Source organism: Lampetra planeri, chromosome 20, assembly GCF_965212315.1.
Source record: "Lampetra planeri chromosome 20, kcLamPlan1.2.h2, whole genome shotgun sequence".
NCBI classification, from domain to species: domain Eukaryota; kingdom Metazoa; phylum Chordata; class Hyperoartia; order Petromyzontiformes; family Petromyzontidae; genus Lampetra; species Lampetra planeri.
The window spans coordinates 7802219-7826454 of NC_136126.1; the positions used below are offsets into that span (position 1 = coordinate 7802219).

The 24236-nt window shown below is 40.9% G+C and overlaps 1 protein-coding gene across 5 annotated transcripts in view; it reads right to left on the reverse strand.

Annotated features, from left to right (window-relative positions):
• Positions 1 to 24236, reverse strand: part of LOC144724386 (endophilin-B1-like) — a 53345-nt gene that overhangs the window by 9752 nt on the left and 19357 nt on the right. Inside the window, exons 6-11 of one of the 5 annotated variants that reach the window (XM_078603471.1) lie at positions 23078 to 23140; positions 19532 to 19570; positions 18043 to 18066; positions 14587 to 14676; positions 5153 to 5253; positions 3765 to 3957 (exon numbers count right to left, since the gene is read on the reverse strand). In XM_078603471.1, the coding sequence (XP_078459597.1) occupies positions 3765 to 3957; positions 5153 to 5253; positions 14587 to 14676; positions 18043 to 18066; positions 19532 to 19570; positions 23078 to 23140 (510 nt within the window). The remainder of the gene's footprint in view (positions 1 to 3764; positions 3958 to 5152; positions 5254 to 14586; positions 14677 to 18042; positions 18067 to 19531; positions 19571 to 23077; positions 23141 to 24236) is intronic. The other 4 variants (XM_078603473.1, XM_078603472.1, XM_078603475.1 and 1 more) reach the window with 4 other exon arrangements.

Below are 24236 nucleotides of genomic sequence, written 5' to 3' on the forward strand. Positions count from 1 at the left end.
CTTGTAAGAGATGCTGTTCCTGCTGCTACAATGTTTTTTATTAATATAGTTGGCATGCAATCACTTTGTAGTTCGTATATTAACATTTAGCAGATTTAACAAAACACATCACTTAAATTGCTCTACTTAGGAATCTTTTATAGTTTGCAAAATGCATAAAAATAAGTATAATTTTTAAATTAGGTTTTCTTCATTCAGCCTACAGGTTTCAGGTCTTTAAAATGATTTACAGCGAGGGTATCCTATCGTGCATGAACAATGTGTAATATAGTATTCTCAGCACATCTGAAAATGTTAAGAGGTTTTCAGCTGAATCATTAGAATTAAGACATTAATATTTAACTTCCAACATATTTAGAATCAAATCAATCATTGAAGAATTCTGTGTTCAAATTTCTCCTCCACCACTCCAGTTAGTATTTCTCGTGTGCCTGGGTTGCTATTTTCATAATGAACATATTTTCTGCTGTACAACATATTCCATAAGTTAATTTTGTATTGTATGATTATAAACACGATTTAAACAAAACATATTTGCTAGGTTGCATGTTACATCAAATGTACATTTAGAGGTGTGAAAATTAACCTGACTAAACTCTACCCATGAAGTGTCCATTCTCAAAATACGGTGACCAGTGTTAACTACAGCACCCAGTCCGCTCGCTTATTTAACATAGTGGCTCCGCACGTATACATATGTGCATCCACACACACTCGTAATATACGTATTCATGAATTGGCCAAATCTCAATGCAGGGCAGTTATCTCAGGCTGTTTCACCAAGATTCAGTGAGATAGTTCTGGTGATTGATTATTTTATTTATATTATTACTTTTATTAATTTGAATGTTATTTTTTACCTACGTGACTTTACCGGAAAAAAAACCCTAAGAGTATGAATCCTTGCAGTCACGAAAGCTTCAAATCTAGAATTAAGAGATAGTTCTGAATTATTAAAACTATTATAACTATTAATTATTATAAGCTATACACACATTCCTACACATACTGTAATTACCATGCTTTCATATAAATGCGCCACTGTTAAGTTATTCTCATTATTAATGTTTAGTTGTGTAATTCATTGAGAAGAATCATCATCATCATCAGTCTCCACGTCCGGGCATATCCTGGCTTGGTGCAACATCTCTTTACATGATAATTGTTTTTTTACCCTTCTATCTGGCAACAAAACTGACACCTTTTTTACAAGGAGTCATGTTTGCATAGACCACAATACCTGCAGTCATAATGCAAACAAAAAACATAACTCTGTATGCGCCTTTTGGCGTCATCTGGTCCAACCTATGTGAGACTAGACTCTAAGGAAAGCTGTCTCGGGTGTGGACCAATCAACTTCAAGGACAGTGCATACAGAGTTATGTTTTTTGTTTGCATTATGACTGCAGGTATTGTGGTCTATGCAAACATGACTCTTTGTAAAAAAGGTGTCAATTTTGTTGCCAGATAGAAGGGTAAAAAACCAATTATCATATTTTTTACTGGCAAATGAGGTTCCAATGGTGTAAATCTCTTTACATTTTACCACCTGCTGGCTTCTCTGCATCACTTTACAGCTTGTCATCTCTTTTGTAAGACCACCATCGCACTCTCTCTCCATATCTCTCTCTTCCTTGGCCTTCCCTCTGATGTACTTCTCTCCATCCTCAACTCAAGGCGCCAACGATCAGATTTTGCCTGTTTTTCCTCACGTGATGGAACCACTTTAGTCGCGGCTGTTCTATCCTTTCAAGCAGTTGTATTTCTGTTACCGTGGACCCACACAACATGATGGTTCGTCAGTCTATCTCGTCTCATTTTTAACACGGTGCTTTCAAGAAATTGTATTTCAGCGGCTTGTACTCCCTCCCTCCCTCCAATAGTCCACGTTTCCCCAGCATATATTACAATTCTCATTCCACAGCAGCCCTTTTTATGCTTTGATCGAAGTCGTTTGCTTTAACAATGATGCTCCTGATTTTCATGTCTAGGTTTACATGTTTTTAAATGTCAATACTCCCGATATACGTAAACCGTATCAGCGATTTTGATTTCCTCTTGGCCACGCGTATTTGAGTATCTGTTTATCTCAAGTATTTCACTCTTTACAACACTCCCCTTCATGATGCTAGCCTCCGAAATGGACTGTTTTCCATTTCGCAAGTTATTCCTTCACTTCCCATCTCAAATCTACCCATTTGTCTCAGAAAACATTCCATTACTAAACGTGTAAAACCCCAAATGAGCTCGATGAAACTTTCGTTAAGATTCTGCTTGGGATGTTTAGGCAATTTCTTACCAAGTAATTGTTCCATATGGAACCAACTTAAGAGCGCCCTAGATAAGCGATGACTTCCTGTACTAACCGTCTTCACTTTTTGCACGCTTAGTAGTCATTAGGCGCGTGCGGCATTTAGCGACAATTTGTTTTGGTATGGACAAAATCAGATAAAATGAGGAAAGGAGAAACTTTAGTGAGAACTGGAGTTTTGTGAAACCTTACCATTGACCTCAGTGGAAAGAAACAGCAGTCTGCTTAACCCTTTCCCGTTTCAAGACGTCTGCAAGTTGCAGGGTGTGTGTCCGGTTCAGCGCTGAATCTCGGAACGCACAAGCGAGTCAGAATTCATTTTATTTAGAGAGGCATAGCGCCGTTGTTTTTAAAGACATTGCACTCACCGCAGAGAACTGTAGCGACACGACCGCACTCTACGATAGCTGGCCCCAAACTGCGGTACCGATAAAGTTATTTTATTTTAGTTTTTGCTCGTATGTATGTTGAACTTCCTTCGCACCGTACGTATTTATGTATGTTGAACTTCTTTTGCACTGCACATAGCCGACCATGCTAATCGGAGGTGCAGGGAAGGAAAACAAACTAAACACAAAAAGCAGTTCTACAGAAATTAGTTTTCAATCTAAATGTAAAAGTGCGTAGCTTCAGCGGATTCCTAATATCGGAAGGAAAAGCATTCCAGACGGCTGGAGAAGCGCATCTGAAAGCGCACGATGCGGTAAACGTCTTCGTTCGATAGCTAGCCGAAAGCCGCTGCGAGGATGACCGGAGTTCGTGTGATGATGGTTTATTCTCCTTGACGAGATCAGCAAGGTATTGTGGTTCACTTGTGGCAAGCGCTTTGAACATAGCCAACCATATTCTTAGGTTTTTTCGGTAAAGTCACGTAGGTAAAAAATTAAAATTAATAAAAGTAAAATAAAAAAATAAAAAAAATCACGACGTTTCGGAGGCAACACAAGCTTCCGTCTTTAGGTGGAACCGTCACAGCCACGACAGCTGTATCAAGTAAATGAGAGATTACAAGAGCTACCACTCCGTATATATAATGGTTGAAGAGGGGAAGGGCCAAGTACGGCACACTTTTTTATTAATATGGTAAGGTGAGGCTTAAGACTAAGAATAGACTGCATAACAAAAGACTGAGCCTTTGTTGCTGTGACGGTTCCACCTGAAGACGGAAGCTTGTGTTGCCTCCGAAACGTCGTGATTTTTTATTTTGATTTCATTTGACTTTTATACATTTTGAATTTGAATTTTTTATCTACGTGACTTTACCGAAAAAACCTAAGAATATGAATCCTTGCAGTCACGAAAGCTTCAAATATAGCAAACCATGTTAATCGTACATCATCGGAATGGAATCAGAAGAAAAACGAAATGTGAAAGGGTTAAGCGGTGAGAAACGGGAAGAGCAAACGGAAGAGAGCGGCGAGGAAGAGAGAGCTGTCGAGCTCTAGCGGCGTACCTCGTCCGCGAGCAGTGAGAGCTCGCTGCTGTCGCCAGCGTCGTAGTCGTAGAGGACGCGCGCACGCCGCGTTCCGCTCGCCGGCTGCAGCTCGGCCGCGGTGAGCTCCGACGCGCCAGGCGGGGCGGCCGGGATCGGCACCGTGACGGGCGGCAGCGGCGCGCTGCTGTTGGGCAGGAACGTCGTCGGGAAACTGCCGAAACGTGAAAGGCAGAGAGCGAGAAACTTTGTTCAGAACTGAAAGAATCTTATGCGTTGTTAAGCTCTTTTTTTTTTTTTACAGATGTCCAGTAGGGGCGGCTCAGCAAGTTACAACAACAAACAAAACAATAACATGACAGGAGTGCGAAGTATAGGAAAGCCAAGCAAGACACAAAAATAAAAACGATAAAAGTATTTAAGTGCAAATTGCAGAAGTACATCAATTCCTGCCGATTTTTCAACAATTGCAATCTTGGGCAAGGCAGCAAAATAAAAATAGTCCCAGACCACACCAAGACAACAAACAGCACACAGTCCTATCCAACCACGGGTGGTGCATTTTACAGACATCTGTGCCAATTTTTGAAAGAAAACGCGCCAGCCAATACATATCCATTGCCAACTATGGGGATTATTACAATGGAAATGGGTTTTTTGGCCAATTTGTCAAGATGTGAATATGGGCAATGAATAAAAATAAGCAAACATGTTAAAAAAACATCCCAGAGACAATGCTCAGGATGAGATTGAAAAGGTCAGTTTGACAATAAGGGTTCGAGCTGGTGCACAGTCTGTGCATTATGTAGACTGCTATTTGAGTTGTTTTTTTAATGTCTTTTGTACATGTGCTTATTCATGCATGCCATAACAACACATGGATACAACACAATAACCAGACATGGTTATTATAATTAATACCATAACAACACATAGTTCGTATTGCTTCCAATCCCTAATATTCTCAACTATTCTCAAATGCAATGGCTGCACGGGTGGATTGGTGATTTAATACCATAAGCACTCAACCCGAAAGCAACAATGGTACGGGATTATCATGTATACCCCGCCTGGTTCAGCGCACTCACATTTAAAAAAGTTTTTTTACTGCTGAACTGCAACTCTGAGTCCATCAGAAATGCATTAGTGTTTCGGCCAAACTTACTTTCGACAGCTACCCAAATAAATCCGGGCACAAGACCAGAATGCAAATGAACACAAACATATATTTATAAATGTGTAAGTTTGACATGCGTTTGGATTCCGGTGAGAGCTTCAATTCTGCGAGTATGCTGGAGTCATTAAGTGGCTAACATCAGTCGCACATACCTGCAGTCTGATCTTCACGCAGGCTGCACGCATTTGATAAACAATAATAGGAATATTTTGTGGAGGCGATTAGACCGTACCTTCCCATTTGCTTCTGTAGGTCCACCATGTACTGGTAGCACTGGGCATAGTACGTCATCTGGGCCTCCACGAACTCGTTGAGACATCTAAGGTGATTCGCCTGCAGTGCGACAAGGTCAGACAAAGGTGATGCTCAAGTGAAAGTTTGCAGCAGGGCGAGCAGGGGCATGATCTACACTGGTGGTTCTCAACCTTTGTTGGCTACTGTAACCCCCTTGTTGAATATTTTAACCAATTGTCCATTTTGTGTGGTATCCTAACTAGCTAAGTAACTGCAAGAGAATCAAAAAAAATTAACAGACACCCTGCATGCTTGACATAAGTCACTGTTGGAAATAACGCTGTTTATGATCAATCAGTTTAGAGAGGTCTTTAATATAATTCCAGGTCAGCATATAGATACCATTTTTATCGTAGTTATTTCAATATTGCCAGATTCATGCACGATTATTCACCAATGGCTCTCATGCATGACATAATTTCACACATTTAAGAATCACCTCACGTACCCTCTGGGACATTGCCACGTGACCCCCAGGGATCCGCATACCCCCGGTGGAGAACCACTGATCTACACGGCTCTCTCCGCCTATATATTCGCATTGCACCTCTTGCTGCTCGGAACGATGGGCGATGTTCGCCCGACATGCTGGGACGTTCTGCAGGAAATTAATGTGACGGACACCACGCCGAACAATACGCGGTGCAACCCGAAAACGCATCGGAGGTCTACACATCCACACCGTTGTTCAGCAATGGCCTAGATTAAGGCTATTCCGAGCCCTCGTATGTCAGGGCAAAAATTTGGGCTGTTTCAATGACTTTTACATCTGCCACCACCTACTGCCTTCTGAACCCCATGGGGCCCCTAGGCGACAGACTGCTTTGTGTTTTGTATTTCTCAGTAATGTGCTTGGCTCTGCTAATGTCATGACACACAGCCTGCGACGTCCGCTTCAACAGCGAGTAAATTAGCACCAAACATTTCTGTTCGCTGCCCATCCCGAGTACTGGTAGCATGTACTGTCGATGCAGGCTGTAGCATGTAGCATGTATGGCCCTTTTTGCCAATCCGCTGCTGGATGAGGGCCTCCGCACACCGTGCGAGTCGTGGGGGTTATTTGACCAGACTTCACTATGCTGATCAGTGCAGGTTGGTGAAGACTGGAGCAAAGACGTTGGAGCATAGTATAGTACAACAATTTATCTTGCTACACTGCCCTTTGCAGAGTATGCAGCCCCACAGCAGCTTGCGACACTTGTTTCTATGCATGGTGATCGTCAATCCAGGCTCAAACCTGCTTAGCTTTTGAGATCTGATGAGATCGAGCATATTCCTAGTGATTTACTCATAGGCAGACTATAGCATAGGCTCTGACTTCACTGGCCATGTCTTACACCTTCATCTGAAAATGTTATATAGTCTAAATATTTGAGAAAATTAGCAACTTAAAATACATTCGAAGAATATTTTGCCATTAATGTCAGTATAAAACGGTTCACCCTTGTGAGCATTATCATGATGTAATGCCTCATTATAAGTATGTTAAAAATATATACATAACATGTGAGTCAAGTCAAGGAGAGTAGAACACAATTATGATTCAGTGAAACCTACATTTCCCTTGCCCACAGTCCCTTTTTAATTCAATACATTTTTTTCTTTCTTTCTTTGGCAGGTCATGTTTCCTGCTGGGACTAACACATTTCAAGGACACGTAGGCACGCTCACGGTATAAAAGCTCAAAGAAGTTAATAACCAGGACCTCATATAGATGATAGAGTGAAGTAAAAAAAGAAAGCAAAGCCTAAATGACTGTAGGCCAAAATTAGTTTTACCTCATTACATTGGCAAAGCCTGGACAAGAGGACTTGCATTACATTCACACGAACATGGAGCACCACATTGAACTGGGCAGAGTACTGCAGGCAAGCTGTTTCAGGTAGAGCACAGGTTTTCGGATGGACCGTGTGTCGTTCGGTGTGAAATCTCTCTCTCAAATTTAGCATTCTCTGGAAGAACGTAATCAACCAGGTAGGGTGTTGACTGTTATGTTAGCCGACTCACTGTGTTGTATTGCATTATATTCCTAAGTATACTAGGTTTGTTTTCTATTTAATTTATACCTGATGATGATTGCTTGTGTTGCAATCGAAACGTCATATGCTATTATTTGAATTTATTATTTTCTCTTTATACGTGACTTTACCGAAAGAACCAAAGAGTAATTCCTGCAGTCACGAAAGCTCCAAATTAAGTTTGTGCTATATAGCCCTCCGATGGGCTTTTTGGAATGGACCGCGTGTCGTTTGGTGTGATGTCCGACGTTTCTCTTCACGTACTGAAGAAGCTCCCAGCCACGTGGAGCAAAATGTCAGGACGTCATACCCAACACTTCAAGGGACGAGCCATTACACCCATTGAAGAGGTAAACTGTTCAGGTGTTTACGTGAAAAGTACGCTGGCGCGGAAATGTACTTTTGAGTATTTTATTTAAACTATAGTGTTCATGTAGCTCTGCAATGCGATCAGTATTAGTATGTAAAAAAATAAACCCGTAAAAACAAAGTTTTTCACTATAAATCCTTTATATGCGTGGCATTGGTTTTATTTTATTATTCATTTCTGTTTTTCTTGAGTAAGAGTTTCATTTTTATCACATTGGTATTTAAAATTAAATATGAAATTTTTTTTCTTCCTAAAAAGTGGAAAATTTTGGAAAAAAATTTTCACGAAAATAAATTGTCACGCACAACGAGTCTGTGTGCAAAATGTCAGCTCGATTGGATCACGGGAAGTGGGTTAAAAAACGACCGAAAGATTTGCACGGTCGTAAGCGCGCAAGCAAGTGAACTTAATATAAAGGATTTAAAAAAGAGGTTTTCACAACATATTATGTATTCATGTGTTTGTTTCACGGTCTGTTAAGTGATAATGCATCGCGGTAGTTTAATATAATGTAGATCTTCAAGGTGGGTTTGTTATGTGGAAACAATCCAGGTAAAACAATTACAAATGATTCATTCAGTCAAATGTGGGTCACATTTGCTCAAACTTAGTTTGTTGGTGACCTAAGACAATAGGACCACAATGTACCTCTTCGAGAACTGCTGACGGTTTTTGCATATGTATAGAGGCTGAGTAGTTTAGCGAGAGAGAGGAAAACTAAACTATTTTATTTTCCAGGTAAAGCCCACGTTGTTTTAGAAGCGACCTGGTCAAAAATGATATCTCAACGAAGTGGCTTATCATGCGGAAGTTTATAGCAGCCAAATCACCTAAACGTATGTCTCCAAATTGAGAGCGAAAAAAAACAGAGGACGCTGAGAAAAATCCACGCGACCACGGGGAGAGAAACACGCAAACTCCAAATACACAGGCGTCGTCAGCGTCGGGATGGAACCCACGACCTCCTGAATACTCGGCGAGGGAGATAACATCTCGCCACCGCAGCGCCTCCTGTTCCCAGGCAGCAGAGGAAAATGAACGAACCCCCCTCCCGATGATTGTCAGCTGAGCCTACAAAGATGCGCACCATGGCCAGCACCAGGCTCCTCTTAATGGTGTGCATAATTGATGTCCTTACAATTTTAATATTACAACAATGGCAGACTATATAAAGGTTTGAATTGTTTTGTTAAAAAGCAAAATGTGTTAAAAATACATTTAAAAGTACCAATATCAATCTATTTCATGTGTGACAAGGATTGCATCCCACAGTGGAATGCTATAAAAGATTGAGATCACGGGGCAGGATTTATACATTTTTTTAATGTAAATGGAAATTCATGTAATTTTGATTTCCGATTCCCTCATAAGAAAAGTAGCCCATAGTGTATAATTAATAAGTCTTACAATTTTACAGGTGAATTAAGAGACACAAATGCTCTACAAATAAAGAAGAAAATAATTGCCTTTTAAATTCAAACGACATTCCACATCTGCTGTATCAAACTGAATTTTAATGTCATGGTAATCTAATCAAACCCACCAAGCAGGCAACACGATTTTGTACAAAAATGCAATGTGCTGTCACGGTACACTGTGGGTGAGCGAAAAAAGAAGCCGATACAAAGTGTATCTATTGCACTTTGTAAACAAGTAAAACAAGACTGCGGTCTTTCAGCCTTATTGGGCCAATGTTTTCCTGCGGCTTTCGGTGTATGTTACACTTGGGAACACAGCTCAACGTCCCAAAACACACATACAACTGACTTGTTGATGCAATGTAATTGTACTCTTAGTACATTGTTAACAGACTGGTAATATAATTGTGTAACACTAACTAAAGCTAATTAATTAGTGCACATTACAGATGCTTCGATTTAAAGCTTTCGTGACTGTAGGATTCAGAACAGGGCTGTCTTTCGGACAGCTGTTCTTCACCTGAGGACGGCTGCTTGCGTTGTGGCCGAAACGTCGTGAGAATTTTATTATGTTGAATTTGTATTATTTTATTATTTCCCTTCTACGTGACTTTACCGAAAGAACCAAGAATATGAATCCTGCTATTGTTCTACCAGGCCCTGCATGCATACAAATCACAAACCTATAGACTGATCAATGCATTAATAAATTATTCGCACAGCCAAACATCTAACCAATCAACAATTAATGATTAATACTTAATAATATATTTAATAGATAAATTGTAAGACAGCTCCATTAGGCTGAAAATGTGTCTTACAAAGAGGACTATTTGGGGAAATGGCATTTACTGCGGGTGATTAATTTTGCAATGGTAGCGGGGAGCTGCAGCCCAAGTTCTGCTCAGAACGTCATCAGATGGAAACGGGGAAATTTCACGCCAATTCCCTGGGCCAGACTCAAATGCGAAAGGGTGTGACTGCAGGTATTGCGGTCTATGCAAACATGACTCCTTGTAAAAAGGTGTCAGTTTTGTTGCCAGATAGAAGGGTAAAGAACCAATTATCATATTTTTACTGGCAAATGAGGTTCCCATAGTGTAGATGCTTGCCCCGAGCTCTCATACTCTGATGGTGCATTGTCTTTGAGTTGTGCGCCTTTTGGCGTCATCTGGTCCAACCCATATGAGACTCGGCTCTAAGGAAAGCTGTCTCGGGTGTGGACCAATCAACTTCAAGGACAGTGCACATTATCAGAGTTATGTTTTTTGTTTGTATTATGACTGCAGGTATTGTGGTCTATGCAAACATGACTCCTCGTAAAAAGGTGTCAGTTTTGTTGCCAGATAGAAGGGTAAAGAACCAATTATCAGGGTGTGGAGAGTGCCTCCATACTCGGCCCAACCAGCAGATTGAGCAGATTGAAGTGAACAACTTCACAAGATTCTGTGGCTGAATTCTATCATTATTGTATAGGGCTGCATTTGCCAAGGCAAGAGAGTGCTCGCTAGAAAATGTACAGGATTAACACGCAGCATGTTTTGTTTTAAAATCACATCCACAATTGTTCATAAAAAAAGACAACAACGTACTAGAACACCCTCGCAATTTTGTTTTGTACATACGCCGTTACGTGCTTTCTATGTGTCGACTGGCACTCCGGACAACTTGCAAATGAGACGTTCCATCTCAAGGGATTTTAAAGTTTAAATGTGTTTTTGTTATAAAAATGTATAGTTTGAACATAAACACGTGGTGCAATATAACGCCTTTAATGTTCCTCTTGTCACCTGGATGATTTGACTTCGTTGGCAAAAGTGTGTGGCACCACTTCGACAAGTAGAGGAAATAACACACGCTCAGACATCGCATTACACGGGCAATTCATCTCAGTCATCATCAATCACGCTAACAGCAATGTCAGCAGCTGCAATTTTGCCTGCCATGAGCAGTGTCCGACAGGACAATAAAAGCCATCATTTTATTACAAATGTATACAGCGTTTTATTGCTGTTTCCCCGAAAAGTTTTGTATTTGTGTTTTTAAACAATTTCAAATCATTTGGCCTTTTGCCGGTCCATCATCAATTGCAAGTCACGTGTGCTTGGCAAGGCGGAAAGAAATATCAAAGGTGGACCTCCCACGAGCAGTACAACATCGCATCACAATCGCAAAGGAATGAATGCCTTCCCCGATTACCTGGTCGATAGGCCTCACACACGTACCCAGGGGAGTTTCTGTTCTATACCAAGGTCTGTTCATAGATACGTGCAACCAAATCAGGTTCTATTTTAGACACAGATATATTCTTTTGTGTCTCCATTGTTGACGTGGCCGATACCATCAAAGGCCCTGTGTCTGTGTGAATGAGTAAGGGCTCATGCAGGGTGGAAAAGACAATATAAATGTTTAGCTTCTGCACCACAGGGCATGAACCCAAGATGTGAAAGACCCTGGCAATGCCGCATTAGACCCGTGAGCCACCAAGTCGCCCCAAGTCATTACTTTATGGTAATTCTACAAGCTACGCAGGGACCATTACCATCCACCATACCCAGTGCACACCCGGTGCATATGATCAGGAATAATCATTCATATGAACAGCTGCTTAATTCAGAGAGCTCACTGACAAGATGTCCTTCCAGACACTATCCCTCGAGACCAGGTTTAGGAGCGCAGATAACGTTTATCATAGTCGTGTAATATTGTTCAAAAGAGGAATTTATCCTGATTGTACATTCCAGCCGATGTCCATCCGCACAGTACCCGATAAGCAGGCAGCTGATTATATTAATAAGTTTAAATAATTTTCACTATGCCCATTCGATGATTTATCTCAGACAAAAAAATACATTTGTATTGCACATCGTTTTCAATTTAAAACGTTCATCCAGAATATATAAATATCATATTATTGGGTCTTTCGGTAAAGTCACGTAGATAGGTTCAAAGAAAACTAAAAAAAAACTACGACGTTTCGATCGCAACACAAGCAATCGTCATCAGGATAAAAATTTTTTCCTGATGACGAGTGCTTGCGTTGCGATCGAAACGTTGTAGTTTTCTGTTATTTTATAATTTTATTTGAACATATCTACGTGACTTTATCGAAAGACCCAAGAATATAATATTTATATATTCCAAGAATATGAATTCCTGCAGTCACGAAAGCTTTAAGTCAAGATTCATATAATATTATTACACAGTGAAATACTGTTACTATATTATTAATATTACTGTGCTATATCTCTTTACAGCACATTATCATCACTTGCTGAATAAAGGCCTTCTCACGTCGTGGCAGCCACAGGGATTATTTGACCATATTGCACCACGCGTTTCAGTGCGGAATCGTTAAAGGGCTAAGGGGGGGGGGCAGGGCCAGGGGGGGGGGGCTGTTCAGATAAAGCTTGCGACTGATGTTAGCCATGGAGATGGAATCAAACTTGGGTTGCCAGGTTCCTAACTTAACGGACAAATGAGCGGTCATGTTACGTAAATATCTGGGTTTATTGCATTTCCTAAAATATACACGTATATATTTATTCAGAGTGGTGAATATCCATTGAATAATTTTGCTCCTCTGAATTTGATGCTCAAGAGTTAGTCTAAAATTGGCTGCCTTCTGACCTAGAACAATAACAATTCGAGACGGTTAAGTTTAGCTTAGCAATAAAGCCTCGGTGTTCATCGCATCATCCCCTTGATGAGATGTAAGCTGTAATCTCCACGTGAAGGATCATTCCCTCTCCAAGATGGGCCCACTGGTTGGAGCAAACCTGCCCATGTAGCTCCCATTTCATATTCTTTCCCACTGCTTAAATTCACACTCAGGATTTATCTATATTACATTTCACAAAAATACGTAGCGTCTCTGTTGAGAATATAAAAAAATAGATAAGCTGACAAAATATCTCCTTCATATATGTTTTTTCCATGTAAAAATATCAAATATAAATATCTCCTTACCCAATGGCCTTCTGGGAGTGCATATTTCTGCAGAATTGACTCGGCACAACAACAACAAAAAACTCTGGACCGGTTTTGACAGAGTCTCTCATCAGCAGAATCAGGCCTGATTGAATCAATGCTGAACTGCCAGCTGCTATAGGATTTGAGTCTTAGTTCTATATTATATATTACTTTTTATGTACGATGCTCTTCATGCTGACCTACTTGGATGTTCATGATTTATAGTTTGGAACTGTATAAAGTTTGTAGACACACCTGTGTATTATTCCCGACCTCACTCTAATTGTGCAGTTCCCTGTTATGGCTCTGCAATGGCGTCTTGTGATTTGTTTGTATTTCAAGAGAAGATTCAATTTGGTTTTCCCAGAAAGGAGTCACAGTCTCAAAACTTTTCCGGAGGATGCTGCTTGGGGTGTTTGTCCAATTACTTTTTGAGAATCATTGTGTGTCCTTAGAAAACCCACGCATATGTGAGAAAAACAATAATCAGACATTTCGATTTAAAGCTTTCGTGACTGCAGGGATTCATCGTCTTGGTTCTTTCGGTAAAGTCACGTAGAATGGAAATAATAAAATAATAAAAATAAAACATAATAAAATAATTCTCACGACGTTTCGGCCACAACGCAAGCAGCCGTCCTCAGCTGAAGAACAGGTCTGTCAGAAAGACAGCGTCTGAATGAACACCACCAGGCTTGGCAGCGTATATTTAAGCTGGGTTGGAGGGGGAAGAGCGCCTTCCTTTGTCAAGGCGCTCTTCCCCCTCCAACCCAGCTTAAATATACGCTGCCAAGCCTGGTGGTGTTCATTCAGACGCTGTCTTTCTGACAGACCTGTTCTTCAGCTGAGGACGGCTGCTTGCGTTGTGGCCGAAACGTCGTGAGAATTATTTTATGATGTTTTATTTTTATTATTTTATTATTTCCATTCTACGTGACTTTACCGAAAGAACCAAGAAGAATAATCAGAGACACTGTACAGGTAAGGTCAGCCTGGTGCCACCGACAATGCGGTGCAACATACCAATGTGAAAATGGAGAATGACTTAATCAGTGCGTATTATCTGCAATGACAAATGAGATGGAAACAAGGACATCAATGGAGGAGTTGGAACAAAAGCTGAAAAGTGCATAGAGAAGCATGGGCAGGTGCATGCTGGAAATACACTTGAGACACAAACAGTACCACATGTATTACAGAACATCGGCAGGTTAAAGTAGGCTTGGGTAGGATACATCGCTAGAAGGGAAGATGTATGTGTGTAGAACGTAGCCAACGGTGCTAATCCCAGATTGCCCAAGGTAGAGAATAACGACGGAGTGGCAGTCAAGGGAAGGAATCGTGCCCCAAGGTAACGTTCGCCGCACAGATGGAGATATGAAATCAGTTTGCGTGCAGTTGCTGGTTGGTTGTATCGCCCAACCGTCAGAGACGTGGTGTCACCTTGGGGAGGTCTTAATCTAGGAGTGGATATTATTCATTGCTGATGGTGATGATGCCACCGTGGACTATCTAATACACTGATGGCAAGCAACGCTCGAGGAAAGAAAGCCGTAAGAGTTATGCGACTTGGAATAAACGATCTCGCACTTACATGTGTGGTGCTGATCCCCTCCAGGAGAAGCCGTGTGATCTCGGCCTGCCTGTCAAACTCCGCCTGAGCCACACGCACCTCCTGCTCACCCTGTTAGGACGACAAGCAGGCACGCTTTTGTACGGGAAACGGTCTCTTTGCACGAGTTAAAATATCAATACAGAAGGGATATATGCCTGATTTTTGGATTAAACTGAAAAGTCGAAAAGCCATGCCTATACATAAGATCACGTTGTTTCAGAGTGATACAAAAGTATGGCGTTACAGGAAACGATGTCACTTTTACAGGTCACTTCCTTGTTTCCCTGCCAAAATTTACCTGGAAAAATCTAAAGTTTGTTTAAAAATTTGGTTTCATCGGGTGACATCATTTTTGGAAGCTCGAAGATGTTTGATGATTAGAAGACGAAAATGATCTAGAAATCTGAAACGATATCCAAAATAGTTTTTAAAATTAAGATTTTTTTAATATTGCTGGCATTCATCCCTAGTATATATTTGTTCTATTGCACTGTAATACCTATGTTGTGGTATTTGTAAGTCTGGGAACTATGGAGGTCATGTGAATGTCATAATCAGAACAGTAAGGTTTTAACCTCATAAGCACATCCAAGCATGAATGTGCGATTGTTAATGGGTTGAACAAAACTGGGATTAACTGCTGTGGTCTAGCAAAGCACAATGTCCTATTAAGGCTCATGCAATTAATTGGGCTTTATAAGGCAGACGGGGTCTCATCCTCGGTGCACAAGCTTGACGACTGTGCCTTCCCCTGCCGCCTCGGTCAATGTGGCCAAGAGAATGTAGGAGGCAGCACTGCAGATGCAATGTATGCAGTCCCGCTTAGAAAATTATAATAGTGCACGGTCTCTGCACACAGGGATACTCTGAAACTTTAATTAAAGTAAACACCACTCACTGCTCTGGGAAATGGTCGTAAGTGCTAAGCTCAATTCTCAGGCACACACCGCGTGAATCCTGCACTTGCTGCCAATTCCATGCACCTGGTCCTGCGTCTCAGTTCACCTCTGATGCAGCACGTCACCAGGGAGCGTGTATTACGGCAAGATCTCAAAAGTACGGTTGTGCAATGCACAGCAGGCGTGATTCACCGAAGGATGCAACTGGCAAAGGGAAGACTTATGGAGCGACTCTAAGAAACCTCAGCTGTATTTTTTTTTTCTACCTCTTAGAGTGATTATGGTTCAGCGAAGAAGCCAGTGATTTGGACGAACAAATCGAGACAACGCAACAAGCCAGCGTGACGGTGTGCAGGCCCTGCAGTGTAACTGATGAAACCGGGCCTTTTCCATTTTGAAATCGATTTTTTGTGGCAGTGTGAGCGATGGGCATAGTTTACATTGGAGACCTTTTTTGAACAAAAAAAAAATACTTAACAGCTCATCTAAACTGCATTTTCTGGCCGCCCTTGCAAATGAGATGTTCCATCTCAAGAGATTTTGCAGATAAAAAAAAATGCACAATCTGGGAAAATCTAGGGGACACTTTGTCTGGCCAGCAGATTTGCATGCAAGCCCTGCAAGTTATAAACACTTGGCTGCACTGCTGAATGTTTCTACAAAATTCTAAGTGGGCACGCAGTATAACTCTAGACTAGCCTTTCTGGAAACTTAGAATTCTCCACAGTGGGCATAGGCACAGAGGTGACAAGAGGGGTGGGGGAGGCAACCCCCCCTCCCCTAACATCAACTTTTATACAGGAGGACATGTACATTACATGTTGTAACTGTTCAATTAATAATGTCCGTATGACCCTCTGGCTACTCAGCAGGGGCCCCATGGCTACTTGTCTTCTAAACTTATATACCTGTCTGATGCCTGGCAGAGGAGGTTGTGAGCAATCAGTCATATGCACGGACAAGGTCTTACTTAGCATGTAAGGTGACACTAAATAGGAAAAGTGTTCCAGCAGCAATTTGGGGGTTAGCCTCCACTGCCGAGTGATAGGCAGTGACGGGCAAGGCTCTCAAATGTGAGTCCCCCTTAAACGCACCAACAGCAAATCTCAACAAGAAAAAAGAGGTCCAATTCCAACGTCAGGTTTAAACCTGCCGCTGGCCAAGTGCTGGCATTGTACTACGCGAGTGGCAGATGCATTCTCCGAATCCAGCGCACCGTCGTCGACAGGCGTAGATTCCAATCACACGCGGGAGTGTTACACGGCCGCCGTTCTCATGTCGGCCACTTCGTCATGCGTGTGGCAATACAGATTGGGTCTCGTTTACATCTGGTGCGATTGCTCAGTCAATACCTAGCCTGTGGGCTGCCAATGTATCGTACTAGGCAGGACCAGCACAACGGGGTTGAAGTGATGCCAGGAAAATAAAACTTAGCACCTCTCGAATTAAAGCTTTCGTGACTGCAGGAATTCACATTCTTTGGCGCTTTTGGTAAAGTTCTTTGAACCTATCTACGTGATTTTACCGTATGACCCAAAGAATATTAGCACCTCTCACAGAGCCAACGCTGCACTGGTGATTAGGGGCATTAATGTGAAGCAGTGCATTGTGGTATTATGGGTGACTCCCTAAGACTGGCCCACTAACTGAACCATGGGATCTGCAATGGTGGCAGATGAGTCCTGGGGAACACCTATCCACTACACATTGCAAAGGCATCGCATGTTGCTGAAGCGTCACACCTCATGGGTTAAATGTTAGCCAACGTTACATTACATGTTAAATGTTAGCCAATGTTACATTACATGCACTGCAATGCATATGTTGTGTTGGTGTTATCTGAATGTCAGGAAGAATACAGAATAAATACGCACAAACACATTTTTGTAATTCTGACAGTACTGATGATTCCTGGGCTTTAAAGGATTCTATTGTGTTTTTAAAATGTGATTATGAACATCGTATTTTTGTATAACTGAAATATCACTGGAAACAACTGTCTGAAACTCAGTAATTTCTAAAAAAAATATTGAATTATCAGAAAAATGTAATCATGCCCATGAATCATGTAGTTATTGTTAGCACAGACAAAAAAAACTGTGAATCACAAATTGTATAATAAGCAACAATAATTACGAGAAGAAAAATACATTGTTAGGCACGGGTCATGAATATTTATTAGAGACAAGCTGGGTGCGAATGTGCCATTTAATATTGCTGTCGTGACGGTATGGGTGTAATGATGCAATGATTAATCGATTAAAGATAATTCTCTTACAACACAATACAGGCATCGAAGCATGTATGCGAGCAAATTGTAAATATCAATCTACAAATGTCACATTTAATGGGCTCATATGACTTCTGCAGCCACTATTGACTGTTAAAATTAACATCAAATACAATAATTTCTCCTTGAATCGAATCGTTACATCAATTTCAACACTGCATCATCGGGGGGTCGGCATTGGGGGAGGGGGGGGGTGAATCGTTACACCTCAAATTTAAATTTTTCACGAGATACATTCCCACTTACTTTGGAGACCTCCTTTGTCCACATCTTGAGCGGGGCACAGAGGAAAGAACAGGGTTGAAAAGGATAAAGAACAACAAGTACAGCGCAAAAGGAATTTCGGACTTCTCCTTAAGGCTTCGACTGAAGAAGCATGGCTAAGGGCTGTACACACAGCCTGCTCGTTCACGACATGACATTCCTCACCACTGTTGTTAAGCATCTCACGACCTCCATCACAAAGGTGCAGTGTACTCCCGCAGTTACATTGAAAATGGATTCAAGCAATGTATAATAAATAAGTAACGGTATAAGGATTTCGATTTAAAGCTTTCGTGACTTGCAGGGATTCATCTTCTTGGTTCTTTCGGTAAAGTCACGTAGAATGGGAATAATAAAATAATGGTAAAGTATGCTCATGACCAGACTCTGTCTTCTCGACAGACCTGTTCTCCACCTGAGGACGGCTGCTTGCGTTGTGGCCGAAACGTCGTGAGAATTATTTTATTATGTTTTATTTTTATTATTTATTATTATGTTTTATTTTTATTATTTTATTACTTCCCTTCTACGTGACTTTACCGAAAGAACCAAGAAGATGAATCCCTGCAGTCACGAAAGCTTTAAATCGAAACCAAGAAGAGGTATAAGGATTATTCTGTGTAACTGTATATGGGGCAGTGCTAGTGCAGTGGTTCGCCCACTTTGCTCTGCGTACGATTTCAAGCCACGGATAACATCAGCGGTGAACGATGTCTGGAGCAGCCCTGGGTCCCCCTCCTCCTTAACCAATCCACATTGGTCAGTCAGCATGGTAAAGTATGCTCATGACCAACACGGCATGGGGAGGTCTTCGTACAGAACTGAATCAAATCAAAAGGGGTTAAGATTATTATGACTGTATTATTAATATGAGTCTATGAAACCAATAAAGGATTTGAACATCTAATTGTACCTGTAAATTATTGCTTTGCGTTTGGAACATCCGCAATTACAGTGTAGAGTAGTTAATTGATGAATTATCGAAGCTTCTAAACATAACAAGGTTACTGTGGTGGATGGAGCATGACAGCGAGCCAGAAAGAAGTGCAATGCAGTGGCTACAGCCCAACAGCACAGCATGGGGGAGGCAGCGGGCGGCAGCAATCGTGACATTTCACCTATTGTCCAGATATTGTCGTACAAGTGTGAAAACCAGTGGCATTACAAGTGTTTTCAGAGTGTGAAACACACACATCTAACCAAGCCGTGTCACGGATTTCACACCTGGAAAAATGTTTCAATGTTATTAATTGCTATTAAAAATAGGGTATCACAGCCAACAGCTTTAAATTTGGAGATTTTTAAAACATTTTAAACTCAAATATTAAAATTCAGAACGCTGCGTTTGAATATAATGCTTTTAATGATGTTCCGATTCATGTTTCCTGCCGCTGCTGCATTCTGCACTCCGTTGGGGCACAGCTGCTGCTGCTGCTGTTATGCTATAAGTGCACGCGTGAGCAACATTTACCGCCAGGGCTTTATCTCCTTCCTCTGTGCCCGTTGCGAGCTGCTCCCGAAAGCAGGGGGCGGCACAGGGGAACGCAGACAGAGTACGAGGGCGGCGGTGGCAGTTGGGTAACACGCATGGAGCCACATAACCTGGCAGAGACCGTTCTGTGCATCCGCAAAGCCACACTGCGGCAGAACCCCCCACCCCCACCCTCCCAGAGAAGCAGAAGTGGTGAGTGCGAACCAAGCAAACAGTGTCTTCCCTGGCCCTTTTGAGGGCACCCACTAAGTGAACCAACTATGGCAATGCAGTCTTGCCTGCAGGCATGTTGTGCGTACTGAAAATTTCTGTCGATTAGCAAAATAACTATCTGACAAAGAGATTAAAATTAAATGGTTACCAATGCTGGTTTTGTTTTCTCTCCATGCAATGTTTTCATAACATATATTTTTCAGGAGCAAAACTGATTGAGTGCTTTATGAAGCCATGCAGAATGCTGCCTTTGAAAATACTTTGAATGATTTTTGAAAATAAAATGTTGTATACAAGATTGCTTAGGTCATTAACATATATTTAAGTAACTAATCTAAACTATGCTAATTTAATTTTCATATGCATTGAATGTAACTTTCTGAGAGGTTACACAGTGGTATTATATCATGGTCACATTTTCATGATAAGCTGACACTATTAAAGCAGTTTTTGATCCTCGAATGAAAAGTAAACGGAGAAACACCGCAGAAATATAATAAAGGTCTTTCCAAAAGTCCCGATGCAGCGAAGAGTTGCAATATTTTATTAGTTCGTAGACGCGAGAAGTGATATTTCAAATTTCTTAAAGCAAACCCTTTTTACGAGTCAGACGAATGTCAACCCGGACATAAAATATATTTCTTCAAAGGTTTTTACCTTTGATAGAACAGCGCCGTGATGGCATAAATTGCGCTTTCATCAAGGTACCGAAGTGTGCAGAAGAATCTAGAATGTGGCACCCTCTACAGGAGGAAAAAACATAAATACCTTCCGTCGAGATAAAAATACCAGTTTTCCTTGTAGGGTAAACTTAATATAACATAAAAAAAATGCTCACGTCTACCCCCCCCCACTCCATTAAATAAAGAACCAAAACACAACGCAACTCTAAATACTGTTAATTAAGCACGCCTTCCGAAAGGCTGGGTATTAACATTATTCACTCAAAAGAGCGAGCTGATATTCCCTAATCCAAAAGGGTCATCAAAAAGAGCACATGCTCACATTGCTCACAATGCCAATTTTAGTGGCAATCCGTGTAGTTCAATGAAAGACGTGCAGGGATTTTTTTTTAAGGCAATGTATGTTCAATTTATTGGCCAATCCTGACGAGCAGTCGATGAAATACCTAGCCTGGCAGAACCTAACAACTGTATGGGAGCTTCATCGATCCCTGGGTTGCAAAGTGTAATTATGATGTATATGGTTACAAGGGTACATTTCATATATTTTTTTCCCCTATTAAAGATAATTCATTTATTCTGTCACATCATTACTATTTTACAGTGTCTGGCCACACTCTTAGTACTGAAACTAACTACCTTATGCATTTCTTTTGAGTATAGCTTATGTTATGTAAAAGTATTTGGCTTGTTCAATTGCATGCGCTGTACTCACCCATCGTGCTATGCACGTCAGTGTGTATTTGAGTGAACTCTGCTTGTGTGTATAAATATTAGTAATTATAATGGGAAAATGGAATTGAGTCAGTTATGAGTACTTCCTGCAATTACAGCTATGCAAGTCTGTGTCTAAAGCTGTGTTAGAGGTCCAATATTAAAATACGACATTGCTTTTCTGCTGGGACCACCCAAAGGCATCACCCCAATGTGGTCAATCGTCGAAAAAGAATATTCCCTTTGAACATGAAAACGTATGCATATAATCATGATTCATAAATCAGTATGCAGGAATTTTTATATTCGCAGCTAAGGCCATTTGTCTTAGTGTACACGCCAAACGTGATGTGATGTCCATCACAGAGATGTTCATGTGAAAACAATGCACAGGTTCTCGCTGCCAGGTTAGTGAAACCAAGTACAATATAGAACGTACACAAAAAAAACACCATGTCCCGGTTGCGATTAGTGATGGAGACATAAGAATAAAAACACCAAGGGGAAAAAAACCCTGTACATTTTAAATTGCTACGTTTACTTTGGCCATGCCATTAAAGTCATACTCAATTCCGAATTTTATGTCAGAGATTCATCAATAAAAAAAACATGCTCTTCACCTAATTTAACAAAAAAAGAAGAGCTTGCCTTAAATAAAGTTTTGATTTTATGTCTGCACCAGTTTTCATTTCCCACACAAGAGGTTAATTTTCCTTCTCAAATTTTGAGCATCAGACATTTGAAAACAGCACCCAATCAATGGTGATAAAGGAAGGCTGGAACAAAAATCATTGAGTGTGGCTGCATGGGACATTACTTTACTTAATAAGCGACATGTACATTGGCGGTTCCATAGCCAAAGTATTGGACTTCTAAGAAAATAAACAAAGTTCGTGTGGTAGACCAGTGTTTAACTTTCAACTCATGAATATTTGAGGTAGTATCCTGACCACATTTCTCACAATTTTGACCGTCAACTTTACAACTGCAATTAAAAACCTTTAAGCCGTATACAGTAATTCACACTAATGAAAGAATTTAAGAAAGGTTATACAATTTTCCAACGTTTGTAATGGTATTTTCTGAAATCTGAGCTGATAATTTATCATCTTGTGACTATTTAGGGGAGGCCATATAACTCCATGTTGTGCTTTTCAAGTGGCGTATCACTGCATGGAAAACGTTTATTGGCTGATTAGTATGCAAACCATCCTATAGTGCATTGGTTCAGCACTCCAACGAGAGTTTGCTGATTTTAAAGCAACTACCTGGTGAAGTGGGCTCTGATGAAACATTTTCCATTCCATTGCCAATAGTTAATTATTGACCACAGATTCATAATAAAGTATATATTTTTTACATCCCAGCCAAACCTCACCCAGTGTCAAGACGTGTTTCAGGAAGCTATTACATTGGAATGTTTGGCGGAGTTCCTTTTAGAGGCGTGTTTTGGATGTGGAAAATAAACCGGAGTAACTGGAGAAAGCTTGTGCATTCGAGGTGATAACACTTAAAGATCCACACATGGGTTTCATTCACCCACTTTTGGTAATTCCATCTCCTGCCCATTTTGCAACCCAGTGGCGTTAAGACACAAATCTGCAGGATGCATAAACCTTTTGCCCTATGGCACCGAATTGCAGGCATATGCCCAGCTCAATTTCTACATTGATTCTAATTAAATGCACCATCTGCACATTTTGTAAAACATTTTTTTTTAATGTGTAACGGAGTCGACAGCCGGATTGCTGCCAATAATTTTCCAAGAAATCAAAGAATGGATGGGATTGGCACAACTCATTTGCAGAGCGTTACAGCATTTTTAGTGACCTGTCCCAAAAAGCCACAATTAATGATATTTTGTTAGCAAGCAGAAACAACATAGAGCGAATGTAATGTTTGATAAGATTCTTACCCCTGCCATACTGGCCCAGAACACAACATTGCGAGGCCTAGTCTCTCGAATGTCTGGCTCATCCTGCAGCCCAGGGATGAATTAAGCATGTGAGGATCATACGTCCATAGTGTCGCAACCCTCCACCACCTGACACGGCCAATCAGTAAAAAATGTGTCACGTTAACAAAACGCCAATTAGTTACTTCTTGAAGAGCGAATCCACAACATTTAGAATTTGAGTACGACGTTTCGCTGGAAATTACATCCAGCATCTTCGGGCGATTTGCCATACGTATATGGCAAGACCTGTGGTGATGAATGTACATCAATTTAATTTCTAATTTAATAGAGACTTGGCAAATGCCATTGGCCCAGTGCATTTGCATTTAAAATCGAACGGCGAAATGGGGATAGGCTTGTAGCCTACGACACCTAATTATTTTACGATCACATGGGTTTTTGTAAACAATTCAAATATGCTGGAAAAGAATACCGATGTCACCAGTACAATTCTGTTATTCACGTGATGATAAAACACTGGAGCTTGACCGGCTCTATGCCTACTCTATACAAGATGTGCAATCATTCAACAAGGGTGCTTTCCTCTGACCCTCGCTCAATGTCCTTCAAGTAAATTTCAAAACCTTTGAGCCGATACTTAATTTTTTAAATTACATAAATATGAGGTTTGCTCCTCGAAAACACATCTAACAAAAAACTAACAGTCGAAACATAATATCCAAACTTATTACCAAAGAAGCTGGTATATAAGCACACCTTCGATAAGCACAGTTATATTATACGCAACACATTACTTTGGTAGAGAGAAGGTAAAGGGGGAAATTCTGATACAACCACACTACTTCTAATCTAAGCACAGCTGAGCTTGCTCCCACGACATATATGCTTATATCCAGCTGCTAATATACTTAAATTGTGAACTAGTGACTGTGTTCTCAAAATACATTATACGTCCCCTTTATATATATACAATGTACATATGTATAGTCGAATTGTATACGAGTCATTAATAACGAATAACCCACAGTGCCACAACTGGTATGGACGCACAACTGGATAAAGTGACAGCTGTACAAAGTACAGGATGTTGTGCAATTTGCTGGATGGTTCCAGGAAGAATGTAAAAGGTCAACAAAAAACAAAAAAACACCAGCAG